At 39.0% G+C, this 21,726-nt stretch overlaps 1 protein-coding gene across 12 annotated transcripts in view; it reads right to left on the reverse strand.

Annotated features, from left to right (window-relative positions):
• tbc1d5 (TBC1 domain family, member 5) overlaps positions 1-21,726 on the reverse strand; it is a 518,645-nt gene that overhangs the window by 297,990 nt on the left and 198,929 nt on the right. For all 12 annotated transcript variants that reach the window (XM_060824884.1, XM_060824877.1, XM_060824878.1 and 9 more), the window contains one exon: positions 11,798-11,945. In XM_060824884.1, the coding sequence (XP_060680867.1) occupies positions 11,798-11,912 (115 nt within the window). In that variant the 5' untranslated portion in view covers positions 11,913-11,945. The remainder of the gene's footprint in view (positions 1-11,797; positions 11,946-21,726) is intronic.

The raw sequence follows: 21,726 nt of genomic DNA on the forward strand, positions 1-21,726 counted from the left end.
TCAAAAACAATACTGCTGACTTTTGATAATCCCTCTGTTCTTCTGGTGACAGCAGGTATGTATCATTTTTTTAAAACGTCCTAATGCTTCTTAACGTCTGGACTCAGTAATTTCCTTTGCTCTTCTTTCGAACTTGACAGTAGTCATCAGGATTCTGACTCTTTAACAAAATCGTTGAACAACACTGTTCAGGTTTTTACTGCTGAACCTCCATCTTTTCCAGGGCTGCACATTTTAATGTTCAAGTCTGTAAAACAGCTCAATTGACTTCACTGCACTTCAATACAGGATTACATTCATTTTTAAGCTTGTTCCATTGACTTAAACTTTCAGTTCCAGGAGCAACGTGTATCAAGAGGGCATTCCCCCACACAAAAAAGTTTTGTTTTCCCTATGTAACGTCCTCTTTAGCCACTCTATGAATCTCATTAATATGATGTTGACGATCAGAAGAAAATGAATGCTAATATGCTAATTGGTTTTTACAGTTTGTTCTTTCATTCAGTACAGATCTTCCAAATTCTTGTCTCTCAAGATCAACAGCTTCATCATTCTGAAGTTTTGAGTTATGCTCAAGAACACAAAATCTTCCCCACAGTTCCACGATACAAATATTAGTTGCAGCAGTCTTTCAGTTTCAGAACCGTGGTCTCTCCGTTCCACCACCAGGTGAGTATTCGTATTGTCTACCTCAGTAATCTTCTACATCTTGGTATTTGTAGCAATGTTCGTACATTACCAACAGTATGTTGGAAAAACAATATTTTTCATAATTGGAAGACTGGCAGGGTATAACAATGCAAACAATATTTAGAAGCTGTCAAAAATTTAAAACCCAAAACTAAAAACCCAACCAAAACATTTGCGTACGTAAAACTTTGTCTCAATGAATGGCAATTTTGAAAAAGTTAATTGAAAATAATTGAAAAGTAAACCTTTGCTATGTTTATGAGGAAACAATAGGAATAAAACTAATTAAGTAGGTCCTTTGAAGAGCCAGTGCAGGTAGAATGGGCCATCTGGCCTCTTTCTATGCCACATGATTCCATAAACTTAGAACTTACCAATGCCACACATTAAATACTCTATCTTCAATCAGGAAAACAATCAATTTTCATCTTTAGACATTTGGATAAGCAGTCCGGAGAATTTTAGTCTTTGATTAAATGTTATTTTAGATGTCAGATTTGTGCCAACAACAGCTGCGTTGTGTACAGAGATATTATGATACCAAGTTGAATACAGACCTTGATTAATTTATCCTGAAAGATTTGCTATCTAAACTTTCTACCAATTTTAAGTGCTGTTAGTCTTTAAAGTCATTAGTCACTACCTCATCTGAGTGCATCAGAATAAATTTACATTGCTAATGAACATTTGTGGTAAATGTATTAATGGCACTTCTAAGTATCAATTCAATGTTAATAACTTCATGTAACACAAGGAGTTTATTTTTTTCATGAGACAACGTCACAAGTCAAAATGCTTGCACTCAAATTTATTGAGTGCATAAATGATTCATTTTGCACCTGGGTTCTGCACGTATTGTAAACTGCAAAGCTGAACTTTTTTCTATACTTTATTTCTGAGATAACCTTGAGTTAGATCACTGTAATGTTTCAAATTAAACAGTATTGACCTTCATTTTACTCAATGCATACTTTGGTTATAAAAAACTAGGAAAATTATAATTCTTAACAAACTGAAGATTTGAAAAGGAATAAAACTGAAAGTAATATCCAGAAGCATAACACAATCTTTGATAGCATTTTTAATTTTCTAAGAGTGGTCCTCAGTCAATGTGAATAAAATGAGCATTTACAAAATTGGTCATCAATTTGCAAGAGCAGCTCAGATATACATTTCCCTTAAGTTCAAAAGAACACTTGCTACATAATTTGCTGCATTCCTGATGAAGGGCTTTTGCCCAAAACATCGATTCTTCTGCTCCTCGGATGACACCTGACCCACTGCGCTTTTCCAGCACCACATGTTCGACTATAAGCTGCAGCATCTGCAATCCTCACTTTTACCTAATTTGCTCAATGTGCCAGGTGATGACAACAAGGCCTACAACGTACCTGGGACTTTGATAAGTAATGGAGCAAACAGTGCATCACCTCAATATGATTAAAGAATTGAAAAATTAAGAGTCAATCAAGTGGGAGTGCAACTTTAAGTGGGTAAGTTCCAATTAGCAACATTACCATAATTAATTACCAAAAAAGGAAAAAAAACAAGAAAAATAAAGAGTGGATAAATGAAAGAGGGGAAAATAAGAAAGTGAAATAGAGAAAAAAAACTTTAAATTTAACAATTTTCAAAATTTCAAAATCTCCCAACTGAAGGAATGCGACTCCACACTTAATTGTTTACCTTCTGGGACAAGTTAACTAGGAGTCATCAACAACGGCCACATTACTAAAGCAAAACCTCTGTTGTTACTTGGAAGATTCTGTATTAGTGGTGCTGGAAGAGCACAGCAGTTCAGGCAGCATCCGAGGAGCAGTAAAATCGACGTTTCGGGGGCTTTTGCCTGAAACGTTGATTTTACTGCTCCTCAGATGCTGCCTGAACTGCTGTGCTCTTCTAGCACCACTAATTCAGAATCTGGTTTCCAGCATCTGCAGTCATTGTTCTTACCTTGTTACCTGGAAGACCTGATTTTCTGTTTTGAGTTAATAAGCAACTAATATACACCTGCAGCAACTTTCTGAAAATTTTGGATAGGCTAAACATAGATGACTTTTATCATGAAAATAACAGAATTTTTAGAAGAAATTACTAGTGATTCACAGATTAAAGAGTGCCATTCATACAGTTACTGCTTCAGAAAATTCTAACCCATTATATCATGACTGTTATAGCAAACTAATGGCCAATTTACAACAATTATTTCTGAGAGTGTAGTAGAATTTTACAACAATCTCTCTGCATAAGTGTTATTAAAATAAATGTGTAAAATAAAACAAACCAATTTTAGGAAATGGTTATACGCTCCACATCCAATGGTTTTTTTATTCACTCATGGGATATGGCTGTCACTAGTTGGGCTAACATTAATTGCCCGTCCCTACTTTCTCTTGAAAGTCATGGGAAGTTGCCTTTTTTTTAACCACTGCAATCTACTTGCGCAGAAATACCCACAATAACATTAGTGAGGGAGTTCAGGATTTTGATCCAGAGATACTGAAGAAATGAAGATATATTTCACATTTGGAATAGCAACTATCTTGAAAGGGAAGGTGCAAGTCGTTGTGTTCCCATGTTTCTGCTGTCTTCGTCCTCCTAAGTGGGAAAGATCCTGGATTTAGAAGGTTCTGTCTGAAGAACTTTGGTGAATTTCTACAATTTATGTTGTAGATCATGCATCTGCTGTTACGGAGCATCAGTGGTGGAGTGAGTGAATGTTTGTCAATGTGGTGCTAATCTATCACGCTGATGTGTCCTGATGGTGTTAAGCTTGAGTGTTTTGGAACTGAACTCATCCAGTTAAGTGAAGAATATTCCAACACACTTTATAGATGGTGGACAGGCTTTTGGTAGTCAAGCGATTAGTTACTTGTTGCAGGATTTCAGGTTTCTGAACCTGGTCTTGTAGCCACAATATTTATTATGGCTAGTCCAGTTCAGTTTCTGGTCAATGATAACCCTTCAGGATGTTGATAGGTGAGGATTCAGTGATGGTTATACCATTGACTGTAAAAGGACAATAGTTAGATTTTCTTCTGTCAGAGATAGTCATTGCTGGGCACTTGTGTGGGATGAATGTTACTGGCCACTCGCTAACCCAGACCTGAGCCTTAATCCAGAACCCCAGTTCTATTTTTCAATTATTATTTGTTGCAATATGCTTCTTCTTTCTTATTAGTCAAACCTAACTTTTGATCTTTTATCTGTTGATGGTCAGGAATGTTTGATCCAAGGTAAAACAAAATATTATTAAAGGCAAGGAGTTGAACTTGGATTTCTTGAATTGATAAGTTATTTCAATTTTATATCACATGTCTCCAATATACATATTGGATTTGCATTTGTTACTGAGAAAGCAACCTGTTTTTAATAGCATCTTTGATAAAAATAATTATTTTGTAAATTTGTTAGTCATTTCAGTCAAATAATATGCCAAATTAAATTCAACATTGCAGGTGGATTACTGGATAGAAAAGACCATTAAACCACATATAGTAAAACGTTAATTCAAATTTTGCCTGACATGGCCGTAAAATGAATAGATTATAACTTAGATGTGAATACTGTATCACAGAAATGCCATACATTCCTTTTCATTGTTGAAACTTATACCTTTGTGGGTGGCGTATTTAATAGTAGATAAAAGCTTATCTAAATTTTGTATCCAACCAGAAGTATCCAATGAGCATTATTTATGTTCATCAAAATTTAATTTTCAAACCTTTTTTTAAAACAAAAGAACTCTAGACTTATTAGGAAGAGGCAAAATTGTCTACTTAGCACACACAGCAAAACTTTTCATCTAACAGTAATGGCATACACAGACCACAACAAAAATTAAATACTTTTTACTATTCATCCTTCAAATGGAATTGAACTGATTTCTATGTCAGAAACTCATTTGTATTCTGTGCCAATTACATTATGCCTAAATCTGCCTTGGACTGACTTCAAATTACATGTTAAAGAAAAGGTGGAGGAAAACACCTCTGACTGCTTCCTTGTATGCCGCATTCTCTTGTTACCCGCTCTTACTCACTAGAGTAGCACTTGCTAATTCCAAATTCTGTATCCTTGGGTTTGCCATTCATCACAAGACTTTCACAATCTGTTTTATTCCATCCTTATGTTCATTTTGACATCTTAATGCCCACTTTCTCATTATTATCATTCTCTTTACTACAGATCCTATTTTCACTTCCTTAGGCCAAATGGATCCAAGTTGATGTTTTCACTTTCAACTGGCTTTGCCTTTCGAAAGATTTGGCATAATTACATTAAGCATCATCAGTCTCTCCTCTGCTAAAACTGCTCATAAACCCAGGATCATTCTGGAATCCAAAGTTAAATCATGGCCTTCTTTTTCTTAATTACCCAATCTTTTCTTTAAAGCCTCCTACCCAAGCGTATGCCCTAATCTCCAAAAAAGTCCGACGGACTGATCAACATCTTAGCCACTAAGGTTAAGACTATCGATTCGTCGGTTTTCTCCCTCCCCTGAAAGGCACAGCAACTGCAGGCTGTGGTTAGGTGGTTTTCCAGAAACAATAATTTAGGACAACATGAATAATTGTTTGACAAGTGCTGGTTAATTAAGGAAAGACAGCATCAAATTATTAAGGGAAAATGATGTTAACTAACTTGGAGCTTTCCAAAGATGTAAAAGGGAATCGATTAGATTGTTTACGTGGTATATGTGAACTTGCAAAAGGCATTTGCTCATAGAATCCCCGCAGTGTGGAAACAAGCCCTTTGGCCCAACAAGTTCACACCGACTCCCCATAGTGTAACCCAACCAGACCTATTTCCCTCTGATTACTGCACCTAACACTATGCATGGCCAATTCACCTAATCTGCATATTTTTGAATTGTAGGAGGAAACCCACGCAGACACAGGGAGAATGTGCAAACTCCACACAGACAGTTGCCCAAGGCTGGAGTCGAACCCGGAACCTGACGCTATGAGCCAGCAGTGCTAACCACTGAGCTACCATGCTGCCCCATGGCATCTGACACAATGTTACACAACAAACAGTGAGTAAATTATGGCTCATGGTATAAAAGGGACTGCAGCAACATGGAAACAAAATTAGCCGAGTGTCAGAAAGGATTAGTGGATAATGGCTGTTACTTTGATTGGTGGAGTTATCAAGGGGTCAGTGACGAGACCCTTGTTTTCCTTGGCATTCATTAATAATCTAGTTTGCTAAGCAAAGCCTATGTTTCAAAATTTGCAACAATATGCAAAACTTAGAAACATTGCAATTTGTGAGGAGAATGGTTCAAAACTTTAAAAAAAATACAGATGCCAATTATGACAGGGATAAGCTGATGGAATGGGTAGACCAGTGGAAAATGAAGTTAGATGTCGAGAAGTGTGAATCAATTCATTTTACTGGAAAGATTTGCTAGCGGATATAATATAAAAAAGAGTTTAATTTTACAGTGGATACAGGAGCAAGGAATCTGGGTGCATAGGAGCATAATTTATTCAATTCAATGTTCTCTAGAAGCAGTAATAGAGGATAAAATGATTGCAGACAAATTGAACAGACATTGTGTCAGTCTTCACCAAAATGGAAACAATTAACATCCAGAAAACAGGGAGGGATGGAACTCAAGGAAGTGCCAATGAGCAGGGAAATAGTATTGAGTAAATTGCTGGAACTGAGAGTTGACAAGTCCCCAGGTATTGATGGATTTCATCCTTGGTTCTAAAATGTAGCTAGTGAGATAATTGATGCTTTGGTTTTATCTTACCAAAACTTATTAGATTCAGGGAAGGCTCCTTTAGAATGTAAGATAGCAAATGTAACTTGCTTATTCGAAAGGGGAGGGTGCAGAAAACAGGAAACTACAGGTAAGTTAGCTTAACATCCATTATGGGGAAAATGTTAGATGCTATTATTAAGGACATTATAGCAGCATACTTCAAGGTAATCAGGTTAAGCTAATATGATTTTATCAAAGGGAAATCATGTTTAATTAATCTACAGGAGTTTTTTTGAAGAAGGAACTTGAGTTATGGAGAAAGGGGAAACTAGTAGATACATTGTACTCATTTTTCCAGAAGGCATATATTTGGTGCCAGTTCAAAGGTAATTGTGGAAGATCAAAGCTCATAGTGTTGACGGCAACAAATTGATATAGAATAAGACTGGCTGGCTAACAGGAAGCAGGGAACAGGAGTAAATGGCTTTTTTTCAGGATGTAATTATTGATATGCCTCAATTATTTACAACTTACATATATGATTTGCTTCAGTATAACAACTACATTTTCTGATGACACAAAGATAAGTAGGAAAGTGAATTGTAAAGTGGATATAAGGAACCTACAAAGGCCTCGAGACAGGTTATGAGAGTGGGCAAAAACATGGCAATTGAGCATAACGTTTAAACATGTCAAACTGTCCATTTTGACAAAATAATTTTTAAAAAGCATTTCACCTAAATGGTGAGATTTGGCAGAAGGCTAGTTGCAGATACAGTAAGTAATCGAGAAAGCTAATAGAATGTTATGTTTATTGTGAGGGGCATTGAATGCAGGAGTTGGAGGTTATGCTCCAGTTATATAGGCACTGATGAGTATACAGTACTGGTCACTGTATTACAGAGGGGTGTAAATGCAAAAGGAAGCAGCTCAGAGAAAGTTCACTGGACTAATACTTGGTTGAGTGGATAGCTTTGTGAGGAAATGTTAAACAAGCTAGGCTTGCATCCTCTGCAGTTTAGAAGAGTCTGAGGTGACTGAACTGAAATACAAGATCCTGAGAGGACTTAACTGAGCAGATGTGGAAAGCATGTTTCCTCTAGGAATCATAGGTTAAAAATAAGTGGTGCCCATTTAAGACAGGGATAAGCAAAAAAAAAATCTCTCAGTAGATTGACTCTCACAGGATTAAGAGTCTTTTGACTTCCCTTCCGCAAAAGTAATGGATCTTTAAATTTTTTTAAGGCAGAGTAGATGACTTCTTGATTACCAAAGATTGAAAGATTATCTGGGGAAACTATTCTAATAGAGCTATGACAATAAGCATTTCGTTGCCAATGTGGAAAATTCCCCAGGTATGTCTTGTCCACAAAAAACAGGATTAATAAAACCCAATTAAGACTGCATCAGTCCACAAGGTGAAAGTGAGGACTGCAGATGCTCGAGATCAGAGTCAAGATTAGGAAACTGATGAAGGGCTCCTGCCTGAAACATCGATTTTCCTGCTCCTCGGATGCTGCCTGACCTGCTGTGCTTTTCCAGCACCACTCTAATCTAGACTATATCAGTCTATACTCTATCATCAAGCTGATGGAAGAAGTCATCAACAGTGCTATGAAGCAGCACTTATTCAACTGCTCACCGATGCTCTCCGTTTAGGTTCTGCCAAGGCCATTCAGCTTCTGATTGCACTACAGCCTTGGTTCAAACATAGGCAAAAGAGCTGAACTCAGATATGAGGTGAGAGCAAATGCTCTTGACATCATTGCAGCATTTGACCAAATGTGGCATCAAGAAACCCTATCAAAAGTCAAATCAATGGAAATGAGGTGGAAAACGGTCCACTGTTCAAGGTCATACTTGGCATAAGGTAAGATGGTTGTGGTTGTTTGGGTAAACTATCTCAGCAATAAAGAATATTTTTTTTAGATGCTCTTCAGGGTTGTGTCCTTGGTGCAACCATCTTTAGCTGCTTCATTAATGAATTCCCTCCATAATAAGGAGCAGAGATGGGATGCTTGTTGATGATCTTTATATATATAGAACCTAGAATGTACAATGTCTAACAATATTTGCATCATCTCAAACAATGAATCTGTCAGCATCCTTATGCAATAAGACATAGATGATATCCTGTCTTGGGCTGATAGGGGCCAAGTCACATTTATGGCTCACAAGTGTTAGGGAGTGACAACCTCCAATAAGACAGGTTTTAACTATTTCTTCTGGACATTTAAGAGAATTACCATTACTAAATATAACACTAATATCCTAGGAATTACAACTGGCTGAAAACTGAACTAAAATCAATCATATGAATGCTGTGCCTATGAAAACAGGTCAAAAGCTGGGAATTCTACAGCACATAACTCACCTCCCGACTCCCAAAGCATTTTCCAGTATCTTCAAGGCACAATGATTGAATATTCTCCATTTGGCTGGATAAATTCAGTTCCAACAACAATTGAGAGGTTCAACATTATCCAAGGCAAAGCATCTCACTCAAGTGACACTCCATTTGCCATCTTCAACATTCACACTGTCCGCCACATACAGCAGGACTAAGTTTACCATCGACAGTTTGTAGTGCATCAACTGTGACATCTACCACTTAGGAAGACAAGTGAATAGATGCATGGGAACAATGCCTACTGCTAACATTCATTGAAAGTAACTAAGAATGGAAAAATTGAAACTGAACATCGAGTTCTTCAACATCTTCAAAAAGGAATGATCTGGATATGGTATGGGCTCCCAGAGTATTAGAGTCAAAAATCATGGAATTAATTAAAAACCAAACAATTGCATGCTGATATACTGCAGAGTTTTTTTGGGTGGATAAACAAGATGATCAGAATTTCCATTCTTAATCACAATTGTCTTGAAATCTTCCACCTACAAATGATATAAATCTTTACATTTCTTTTAGCTTTTTGATGACAGAGGGTTAATCGCTAGTGCATCATCGATGCAAATCTATTAAAATTGAACTAACAGCAAATGATTGATGCAGCAGATTGGATTTCAATGTAACAGTATGTATTATTCTCTGACTTTGCTAATATAACTGAACTTGGGAAGTGAGGCAAGGGGAGAGACAAAGCTAAAGAATAGAGGAATAGAAAATGATAGAGACATAAGGAGAAAGCACAGAGCAGGAGATGTAGAGGGTGGTAGAAAGTACATGGGGGGAAGTGGAGAAACAAAAGGGACTAGATGAAAGAGGAGGTTGTGTAGAAAATGTGGTGGAAGACACAGAGGAAGAGAGCACTTGTGACAGAGAGAGAGAGAGAAATTGGATGAGGAAGGGGGGAAAACTACAAAGGGGGAAAAATAAACAAGGAGAGGGATTTGACAAAGTGGGCAGAGAGATAATAGGGCGTACTCCCCCAAGGGGATGGGAGTGGAAGACTGATGCAGAGAGACAGAGACAGAGACAGAAAGGGGCCTCAGATAAAGCAAAGCAAAGGTCCCAGCAAATAAGAGGGGACCAAACTACACAAAGGAGGAAAGGGAGAATGGAGCCATACAAAGGGAGGAGAGAGGAATAAAACACATAGAAACAAAATTACTGATTAAAAATCTGTTTTTCCCAGCCTTGAAGAGGAGGCCAAATATAGGGCAAATGGACCTCAACAGTTCAAGGAGGCAGTTCGAGACCACCTTCTCCAGAGCAAAGGTGGACAATAACACTGGACATGCCAGCAATGCCCAAATTGCATGAATGGATAACAATAAAGTGAGGCACACAGAGGAAGAGGATGTTGGACAATGTATGCTTCTATATATTTGTGAAGATCAGATTATTTAGCACTGATCATTACTTCGGGAACCCTGTATTAATAGACTAAAGCATGGTATCTGAAATACAGCTGATGTAGGGACCCTGTTAACAGATTAATTCTCTGAGAGATTTTAAATGCTGCTGTCAAAGAGAACCATTTAGATTGCCATTGATTTATACAGGTACAGTAATCTGTTCCCTTTCATATAGTTAACTAGGTACAATGGCTCCATCTGTATTCAATTACTAGACTGGTACAATTATTTTGAATTCAGTTTTTACAGCTTCACAATGCTGAAGAATGTAACCAGTGTTAAGCAACACGACTCCAGACCTCTGCACCCTCATCAACCATAGCAAAATATGTTTTAGTGCTGTTCGCCGATTTGGGAATTTGTGTTGCAGACGTTTTGTCCCCTGTCTAGGTGACATCCTCAGTGCTTGGGAGCCTCCTGTGAAGTGCTTCTGTGTTGTTTCCTCCGCCATTTATAGCGATTTGTATCCGCCGCTTCCGGTTGTCAGTTCCAGCTGTCTGCTGCAGTGGCCGATATATTGGGTCCAGGTCGATGTGTTTGTTGATAGCATCTGTGAATGAGTGCCATGCCTCTAGGAATTCCCTGGCTGTTCTCTGTTTGGCTTGTCCTATAATAGTAGTGTTGTCCCAGTCGAACTCATGTTGCTTGTCATCTGTGTGTGTGGCTAGTAAGGATAGCTGGTCGTGTTGTTTCGTGGCTAGTTGGTGTTCATGGATATGGATCGTTAGCTGTCTTCCTGTTTCTCCCATGTAGTGTTTTGTGCAGTCCTTGCATGGGATTTTGTACACTACGTTGGTTTTGCTCATGCTGGGTATCGGGTCTTTTGTCCTGGTGAGTTGTTGTCTGAGAGTGGCTGTTGGTTTGTGTGCTGTTATGAGTCCTAGTGGTCATAGTAGTCTGGCTGTCAGTTCAGAAATGTTCTTGATGTATGGTAACATAGCTAGTCCTTTGGGTTGTGGCATGTCCTCATTCATTATCTTTCCCTTAGACATCTGCTGATGAAATTGCGGAGGTATCAGTTTTTGGCGAATACATTTTTGCAGTTCAGGTATGCTGCAGTGTGTTGTGGCCCTTTTGAATAGTGTCTTGATGCAACTTCTTTTGTGTGTGTTGGGGTGGTTGCTTTCGTAGTTCAGGACTTGAGCGGCGTGTATACCTTTGTGGTGAATTCTCCGTTTGGTGTTCTCTGTACCATCACGGAATGGGAGCTGGTTGTCCTTTTCTTCCTCTCTAGTGAATCTGATTCCTGTGAGTGTGGCATTGATGATCCGGTGTGTGTTTTGGAAAATATGTTCTGGATCTTGAGCACAATGGATTGATAGCTATCAGCTATGGTGAGATCACATGCTTTCAAAAAAACGTAAATTGTGAAAGCTTATTTCAAAATGTATCTTATGCAAAACTTTTCTAGTATACCTACATTTTACAAATAAATTCATGAGAAATAATGTATTGATAAAAATACAGCACTGTAAATGTAACTGGACAATGGCTCATTATGTCCTGGATAAACAGAGTAATGGTGTGATTTAAGGAAATATCGAAGTGTTACCTTAAGATTTTTTAACTCACCACTGTCATCTTTCACAAGCTCACTTTGCAATGGATCGATCCCAGTTTCTTGAACATCTGTTTCCAGAGGGTGTCTAGTTTCAAAAGTTGAAATCTTACTTGATGAGGATAACATTTTGACTTGAGTTGCAGCACCCAACTTAATTACCTAGAAAAAAAAATCCACAGATTGGCATGAAAGAATAAAACCATCACCATCTATATTATCTGATAGACTAACAGTGATCCCGAGCGGCATGGCTTAATGTTACATCCACGTATGATTGCTGGTGACAATTTCCAAGATAAGATGATAATGCAGTTCCTGAGAATACAGCAGATCATAACAGATGTTGATTAATTTTCAGAAAACATTTGAGAACATTGCATGAGTATCTGGTCACAAAAACAAAGACATACAGTATTAAAGAAAATATAATTGGGAACAAAACTTTAGACAAGGAAACCATGTGTGATCAGAAAATAAGAGATGGTAAAACTCAAGATTTTTCAGGTTACTGCATTGTAGGCAAAGTTGGAAATATTTAGTAACTAAGGAGATTACATTAAAAAAAGACCAGTTATAAGATCAATCCACCAGTTGCATATGTCCAAGAACAGATGCAAATTGCATAATTAAATATTGCAACATAATCACAAGAATTTGTAATTGTGTATCTGCTTTAACATAATAATACATACCATGGAGATCCACAGCAAAATAATAGAACAGCAGGTTTGTATAAGGATCAGTGCGGGGCCCATACTATTTATGGTCAACATTAATGACTTGTACAATGCAAAGAGGCTTTACTAGATTAACACCTATTATGAGAAACTGAGGACTGCAGATGCTGGAGAATCAGTCAAAAAGAGTGGGCCTGGAAAAGCATAGCAGTTCAGACAGCATCCAAACAGCAGGAGAGTCAACGTTTCGGGCGTAAGCCTTTCATCAGGAATGTGAAGAGGAAAGGGGAATGAAAGATAAATGGAGGCGTGGGGGGCGCGATAGGTGGATGCATGACCACCAACCCCCCTCCCCCCCCCCAGAAATGGCAGATGGAGTTTAATTCAGATAAATAGGAGATGCTGCATTTTGGGAAAGCAAGTCTTAGCAGGACTTATATACTTAATGGTAAGGTCCTAGGGAGTGTTGCTGAACAAAGAGACCTTGGAGTGCAGGTTCATAGCTCCTTGAAAGTAGAGTCGCAGGTAGATAGGATAGTGAAGAAGGGGTTTGGAATGCTTTCCTTTATTGTTCAGAGTATTGAGTACAGGAGTTGAGGGGTCACGCTGCGGCTGTACAGGACATTGGTTAGGCCACTGTTGGAATACTGCATGCAATTCTGGTCCCCTTCCTATTGGGAAGATGTTGTGAAACTTGAAAGGGTTCAGAAAAGATTTACAAGGATGTTGCCAGGGTTGGATGATTTGAGCTATAGGGAGAGGCTGAACTGACTGGGGCTATTTTGCCTGGAGCGTTGGAGGCTGAGGAGTGACCTTATAGAGGTTTACAAAATTACGAGGAGCATGAATAGGCTAAATAGACAAAGTATTTTCCCTGGGGGTGGGGGAGTCCAGAAATAGAGGGCATAGGTTTAGGGTGAAAGGCTAAAGATATAAGAGAGTCCTAAGGGGCAACTTTTTCACACAAAGTGTGGTACATGTATGGAATGAGCTGCCAGAGGAGGCTGGTACAACGGCAACATTTAAGAGGCATTTGGATGGGTATATGAATAGGAAGGGTTTGGAGTGATATGGGCCGGGTGCTGGCAGGTGGGACTAGATTGGGATGGAATATCTGGTTGGCATGGACAGGTTGGACCAAAGAGTCTGTTGCCATGCTGTACATCTCTCTGACTCTATATAGGCAGATTAAGTGAGTAGGCCGCAGAAAGACAGATGGATTACAATATTGGGAACTGTGAAATTATTAACCTTGATTAGATGAATAGAAAAGCAGAGTATTTTTAAAAGGCATGAAACTTGTAAACGTTGATGTTCAGCGAATCTTGGTTGCCCTCATCCATATAACACAGAAAATTGACATGCAAGTACAATAACCAACTAGAAAATCAAGGGGCATTCCGGTCTTTCCTGCCAGTGGCTAAGAATACAATAACAGGGAGGCTTTGCTACAATTGTGGGGGGCTTTGATCATACCTGGGAGGATGGTATATAGTTTTGGCCTCCATATTTAAGGAAAGATATATTTGCTTTGGGAGGTATATTGCAAATGTTCATGAGATCACACCTTGTGATGAGAGGATCAACCTACGATAGGAAGTTGAGGAAACTAGGCCTATAGTCCCTGGAGTTTAGAAGGATGATGAGTGATCTCATTGAAACATACAAGATTCTTAAGAGGTTTGACATGCTAGACATTGAGAAACTACTTCCACCAGCAAGGAAAACTAGAATGTGAGGCAGTCCTGTCTACCAACATCATGTTCAACAGTCAAGCGATGAAATCCTACCATTATATCTCAACATTAAAATGGCCAGACAGATTATGTATAAATATACTGAAGAACATTGCCTCCAGGGAAAAAAATTACCTCCCGAAGGAAAGTCAAACAAGAAAATCACAGAAGAAAATTGCATTTCATTTCATCTGAAAATTTTCCTCAGTGACACTGTCCAAATAAGATTTCAAACCTAAAAATAATTAAAAGCATCTGCCCCATAATAGCATTCTTTTAAGTGTTCAAACAGTTTTATTAATATCTTTACTTGAAACTCAACCTTGATGCTTACATTTGTCAACTTCCCAGATTTAGATTTTCTCAGTTTCAGACCATGGCTGACATACTTCACATCATTCGTAGAAATTTGCCCCTTAGTTGTAATCACTAAGATTCCCATGCTTCAGCCTCTTTTAATTTAATTCCTCTGCTACTTTCCTCTTAATTATTTTACATTTCATCTCATTTTTAACCCATTCAGAATTCATCACTTTTGCGAACACTGAAATGAATATTTGTTCAGTATATGAATCCTACCCAAATTGTTATCTTCCATTGCTAAATTGTCAATATGAAAAAGGAATGGAAATGCATTCAAGTATGTTTCACTACTCAATGAAATCATGGTGGATCTGATGACCTTCATCAGGAAGGGCTTATGCCCGAAACGTCGAATTTCCTGTTCCTTGGATGCTGCCTGACCTGCTGCGCTTTAACCAGCAACACATTTTCAGCTCTGATCTCCAGCATCTGCAGACCTCACTTTTTCCTGATGACCTACAACTCCACTTTCCTGCCTTTACCATCGATTTGATTTCTGATTAAAAAATCTAACTCAGCCCCAAATATTCTTAACAATTCAACTTGATGGCTCTCTGATGTAAAACATTCCACATATTCACTATCCTGAGTGGAAAAAATATCCTACTGCCCCTATCTTAAACGTGAGATCCTTTACTCAGATTAGGCCCTCTGGTTCTGGACTCTTCCACAAGGGGAAACATCCTGTCCATATCGATACTGTCAAGTCTCAAAGAATTCTGTACGTTTTCTTAAGGTATCCCCTCAATCTTTTAAACTCCAATGAGTATAGACCCAACTGACTCAATCTCTCTGAGAAAAACACTCCATTCCCAGGATGAGCCTAGAGAACCTTTTGTGGGCTGTCTCTAATGTCAGTAGATCATTCCTTGGATAAGAGGACCAAAACTATTCACCATATTCTAGGTTTGGTCTGACGAGTGCCTTGGATAGTTTTAGCGAGATTTCCCTATTTTTATTTTCCATTCATTTTGAAATAAAGGCCAACATCCCATTTGCCTTCTCTATTACTCACTGAAATTCAAAGGGAAATCATTTGTGATTCATGCATGAGGACTGCCAAATCCCTCTGCGCTGCAGTTTTCTCTATTTAAAAATATTCAGCTCCTCTAATCTGCCTGCCGAAGTGCATGCCATCACATTTCCCTACATATTCCATCTGTTTAGTCTTTGCCTATTTTCTTATCTATCTACATCTCTCTGCAGACTGTGTCATCCTCACCATTTACCTTAGTTTGTATCAAATTTGGTGACAGTACATTCATTTTTCTCATCCAAGTCATTGATATATATTGTAGGTAATACGGCTGCCAGCACTGATCCCTGTGGCACGTCACCACTAACAGGTTGCCATCCTGAAAATGCTCCCAATATTTTAATTAGTTCATCCTCCATCCATGCTCAAATACTAACACCCCAGTACCTTGAGCACTTATCATATTAAGTAGCCTTATGTGCACTACCTTACCAAATGCCTTTGAAAAGCCAAATATATTATAAGTACTGGTTCCTTTTACCTTTTCAATTCATTATCTCAAAGAATTCTAATAAATTTGTCGAGCGTGATCTCCCCTTCTTGAAGCCATGATAACTTGGCTTGACCATATTATGTATTTCTACACTCTGTTAATACATTCTAATGCATGAAAAGGAAGAGATAAGCCAAAGTGAACACTGGCACCTTAGAGGAGGCGGCGCGGGAAATAATAATGGGGAACCAGGAGGAGGTGTTGAATAAATACTTTGCTTCATTCTTTACAGTAGAAGACACGAATAGCATTCAAAATTACTTAATATTCAAAAGGCAAAGGGAAGAGAGGAAATAAACACAATAACTATAAGTAGAGAAAACGTGCTAGAAGTAAGAGTTGAGACTAAAAGCCAATACGCCACTTGGAGATGATAAGATGCATCCCAGTGTATTAAAATCAGCTAGAGATAGTGGATGCTCTGGGAGTAATCTTTCAGGAACAGTCATATTCTGGAAAAGTTCCAGAGGATTGGAAAACTGCCAATTCGAGTAACTATAGGCTAGTGAGCTTAACATTTGTATTTAGGAAAATTTTGCTTTATAATAAAAGGACACAATAGAAACATAAAATATTTAGAGAATTTAGAAATATAAAATATGATCAAGCAGAGTCAGCATAGATTAATGAAATGGAAATCAAGCCTGACAAATTACTAAAATTCTTTGAGGAAATAACAAGCAGGAAGCAATAATTTCAACGTATTTGGATTTTCAGAAGGCATTTGATAAGGATTTATACATTAGGCTACTTAATAAAATAACAGCCCGTGGTACTGGAGGTAGTATATTAGCACAGACAGAATACTGACTCATAAATAAAGGATAGGCAATTGGGGGGCATTTTCAGAATGGCAACCAAGAACTAGTGGAATTTCACAAGCATCAGTACTGGGATCACAATTATTTCCAAAATTTTTAATGACATAGTTGAGGAAAGTGAATATCCTATTGCTAAATTTATAGATGACACAAAATAGGTAGAAATCAAGTGGTAAGGAAGACAAATAGTCTGCAGAGGATTATAGATAGGTTAAGTAGGCAAAAACTTTCACAGATTATACACCATCTGCCAAGTGTAATGCTGTGCACTTTGCAAGTAGAATAGAGAACATCAATATTATTTAAATGGAGAAAGACTTCAGAAAGCTATGAAACAGAGGAACTTTGAAGTTTTCGTCCATGAATTACAAAAAGCTGGTATCCAAGACCAGCAGGTAATATGTAAAGCAAATGGAATATTGGCCTTTACATCAAAGGGAATGTAAAATTGGGTTGCTTGGCTTAAACTATACAAAACACTAATCAGACCATAGCTGGAATACTGTGGACAGCTTTATGCCCCTTTTGTAAGGAACCATATACTGTACAGACATTGGAGGCAGTATACAGAGGGTTCACGAGGCTGATACTTGATATCAAGGACTGTCTTATGAGGAGAGGTTGAGCCTGTACCCGTTAAAATTGATAAGTATAAAAGGTGACCTTATTGAAACATAAAAGCTGCTTAGGAGACTGGAAGGTTGTTTCCCCTTCGAGGGGAGTCGAGGATGAGGCATAATCTCAGACTAAGGGACTACATATTTACACAGAGATGAGAAAAGTTTCTTCTCCTGGAGGGTAGAACCATTCTGAAGGGTCACAGGACCAGAAATGTTAACTCTGCTTTCTCTCCACAGAACCTGCCAGACTTGTTGAGTTTTCACAGCAATCTTTGTTTTTGATTCTGATTTTCAGCACCAGCAGTTTTTTTGGGGGGGTTTTATTGTTCAGCATTGTCTCAATTTTATGATTTTTTTTGGATAGGCAAAACTAGCGAGGCCAATATTTATTTCCTAGTCCTAGCAGCCCTCAAAAGGTGAAAAAGTGAACCACCTCAATCCTTCTGTTGCATGGACATTCACAACTTTTTTTTGTTGCAATCTCATACAAATCAGTGGCTTGTTAAGCAAGCCAAATACAGAACAACCTTGGTTATCAGAACATCAATTATCCAAATTCTGGATTATCCAAACAAGATTTCAAGGTTCCAGTATGGCTTCCTTTGTTTACGAACAGATCAGTTATCCGAACAATCAGATAGCCAAACAAAATACTCTCCGCCCATCTCGCTCAGATAATCAACGCTATTCTGTTATGTACGTACGATTGTAAGAGACTATCTGTTTCCCATATGCAAAGAAAAAAACTCACAAAGATACACCATGTGGAAATGCTAAACAAGTTCAGGACAAAGTGAACAGTGTTTGTTATCAGTTTCTGATGTTATATCTATGCCATCCCTATAAAAGTTGAAGTCCACCTTCAAAACATCACTTTATTTCACTGCTCTCTCAGTTTAGCTAACGCTGAACTAATGCCTTTTTGTTATCCTAAATTTGATTAGTCTACAAAGTCACAATCTATCCTCAACAATCTTGAAATCATCCAAAGTTCCACTGCTTGAGACTTAAACTGCAGTAAAGTACCATTCCTGTAACACCCATGTTTATTGGCCTACTTAACTCTCAGGAGAAAGTGAGGACTGCACTGAAGGGCATTGTTGACATGGGAAGGGTAAATGCGGGCCTTAAAGTAGAAGGCCATCTGGGATGTTCTGGAGTGTAATTAATCCTCCTGGGAACAGATGCGACAGGGGTGGGTGCGTTGGAAAGAAGAGATAGTATTTTTACAGGACGGGGTGTTGAGAGGAGGTGAAGTCCAGGTAGTTGTAGGAGTTGGTGGGCTTGAAGTAGATGGCCGTGTCGAGTCAGTCGCGGAGTGAAGGTGGAGAGATCGGGGGTGGGGTGGGATCCCAAATGGTCCAGGTAAACTTGAGGTGGTGGAAGCTGTTTGTGAATTTGACAAACTGTTCAACCTCCTCGTGTGAGCACAAGGCAATGCCGATAGAGTCAGTCATCAATGTAGCGGAGGAAAAGGTAGGGAATGATGCTAGTGTAACTGCGGAAGATGGACTGTTCCACGTACCTGACAAATAGGCAGGCATAGCTGGGGACCATGCGAATGCTCATGGCTACCCCTTTAGGCCTGGAGGAAGTGGGAGGATTTGAAGGAAATATTGTTGAGGGACAGGACCAATTCACCAAGTGTCTTGGTGGAAGGGTATTAGTTGGGTCAGTGGGAGAGGAAGAAACGGAGGGCTGGAAGGCCTTCGCTATGGCGGATGGACATGTACAGAGAATGGATGTCTGTAGCGAGGATGAGGCATTGGGGCCAGGCAAATGAAACTCATGGAGGTGGCGGAGGGCATAGGTGGCATCCCCAATATATGTGGGGAAATCCTGGACCTAGGGGGACAGGAATGATGTCAAGGTGTGTAGAGATAGGTTCGGTGGAGCAGGAGCAGGTAGAAACGATGGGTCGACCAGGGCAGTCAGGTTTGTGAATTTTGATAAGTACTGCAAACCCGACTCCCACAGCTACCTGGACTACATCTCCTCCCAACTACCCTCCTATAAAAAATGCTATCTCTTACTCCCAAATCCTCTGCCTCCTCTGCATTTACTCCCAGGAGGATCACTTCCAATCCAGAACACCCCAGATGGCCTCTTACTTCAAGAACCACATATTTCCCCTCCCACCTGGTCAACGATGCCCTCCAGTGCATCTCCTCCACTTTCTGCACCTCCGCCCTTGAACCTCACCCCTCTAGCTGCAACAAGGATAGAACACTCCTGATCCTCATCTTCCACCCCGCCAATCTCCGGATACAACACATCAATTCTCCCACCTACAATCAGACCATACCAGCAGAAATACATTTCCCTCCCCACCCTTTCAGCATTCTGCAGAGACTACGCCCTCCGTGACTACTTCATTATGTCCACGCCCCCCCCAACAACCCACCCTTAACTCCCAGCATCTTCCCTTGCCACAAGAGGTGTAAAACCTGCCACACCTCCCCCCTCATCTCCATCCAAGGCCCCAAAGGATCCTTCCACATTTGGCAGGGATTTTCTGCACATCCAAACACCTCATCTACTGCATCTGTTGCTCTTGATGTGGTTGCCTCTATGCTGGGGAGATAGGACGCCAATTTGCGGAATGTTTCAGAGGACATCTCCGGGACAGACACACTAAACAACCCTACGGATGACCACTTCAACTCCGCCAAGGACATGCAAGCCCTGGGCCTCCTCCACTGCCAAATCCTAGCCACCCAAAAACTTGACAAAGAAAACCTCATCTTCCATCTTGGGACCCTCCAACAACACGGAATCAACACTGATTTCACCAGTTTCCTAATCTCCTTTCTTCGCACCTTATCCCAATTTCAACCCTCCAACTTGGCACCACCCTCTTGAACTGTCCTACCTGTTCATCTTCCTTCCACCTATCCATTCTACCCTCCACTCTGACCTATCACCCCACATCTTCATTGACCTATCGCATTCCTAGCTATCTTCCATCCAGCCCCACCTCCCCTCCCATTTATCTCTCAGCCCTCTTTGGGGCCCATCCGCTACATTCTCCAGTTTGACTTCTTCCTTTAAGAAACTCCTTAAAAACCCTTTGACGAAAGGCTTAGTTATCAGATACGTCATCTCCTGAAAGATAAGTACTTCACTTTAGGTTGCTCCTGAGAAGTGTTTTATGATATTTAATGACATTAAAGGTGCTACATAACTATAAATTGTTGCTGTACACTTTGCAAACCTCAATAAGGGAGTTGATCATCCACTTCCGTTCATTTTCAGTTATCTGGTCAATCCATAGTAAAAATAACAATAAAAAACTATACACAAAAAATGTAATATAAAATAAAGAGTTAGAAAAAAGTTAAAAAACTGACAGTAAATTATAACGCTGTAAGATCATCACAGTTGATTCCCACTTGCAACATTTTACCATTATTTTATTTGGTTTTGATTCCAATAATAATTGACAGCCTTGTGGAAACAAAGTGGCAAAATTATTCCTCACAAAGGTATGATGGAAGAAAATTTTGGGATCATGCACACATGGAAGATGTTCAAAAAGCGGCATATCTTATGGTGTCGGTATCTGAATCTAACAATTGTAATACATTCCTTTTTCAATTGTATAAAATTTTTTTCAATTAATTTAAATGCCAAAGGAACAAGTCTATGAACATGAAAATATACTACTTTTAACAAAGGAATCTAGAAAATCATTTATGCAAAAATAACAGCATCTACCGATAAAACTGAAATACTACCCCGCTAGAGAGCATAATTGATGTCCTTTAAGGCAAAGTCGAGTATAAGTCAGCTATTTTTATATTGCTCAAAGAGCCTCCTGTAACACAACTCGAGTCTTAAAACATAAAGAAAAAGACTTGCATTTATGTCAAGCTATCCATGATCACTGGAGTTCCTAAAGCATTCTACAGTCAATTAATTACTTTGGAAACACAAGCATTGCTATAATAAAAGAAACACAGCAACCAGACCATCCAAATCAATATTAAACATGTAGGCATGGCCTAAGAAGTGGCAAATAACATTTGCACCACACATGTGCCAAGTAATGACCATCTCCAACAAGAGATATTCCCTTAAAATTAAATGCACACTGACTTCAAATGCACGGCTTTCACTGAATTCCCCACTATCAGCAGCATGAGTATTAATATTGGCCAAAAACTAAACTGGACTAGTTACATAAATATGTTG

The sequence above is a fragment of the Hemiscyllium ocellatum genome, chromosome 5 (genome assembly GCF_020745735.1).
Source record: "Hemiscyllium ocellatum isolate sHemOce1 chromosome 5, sHemOce1.pat.X.cur, whole genome shotgun sequence".
NCBI classification, from domain to species: Eukaryota; Metazoa; Chordata; class Chondrichthyes; order Orectolobiformes; family Hemiscylliidae; genus Hemiscyllium; species Hemiscyllium ocellatum.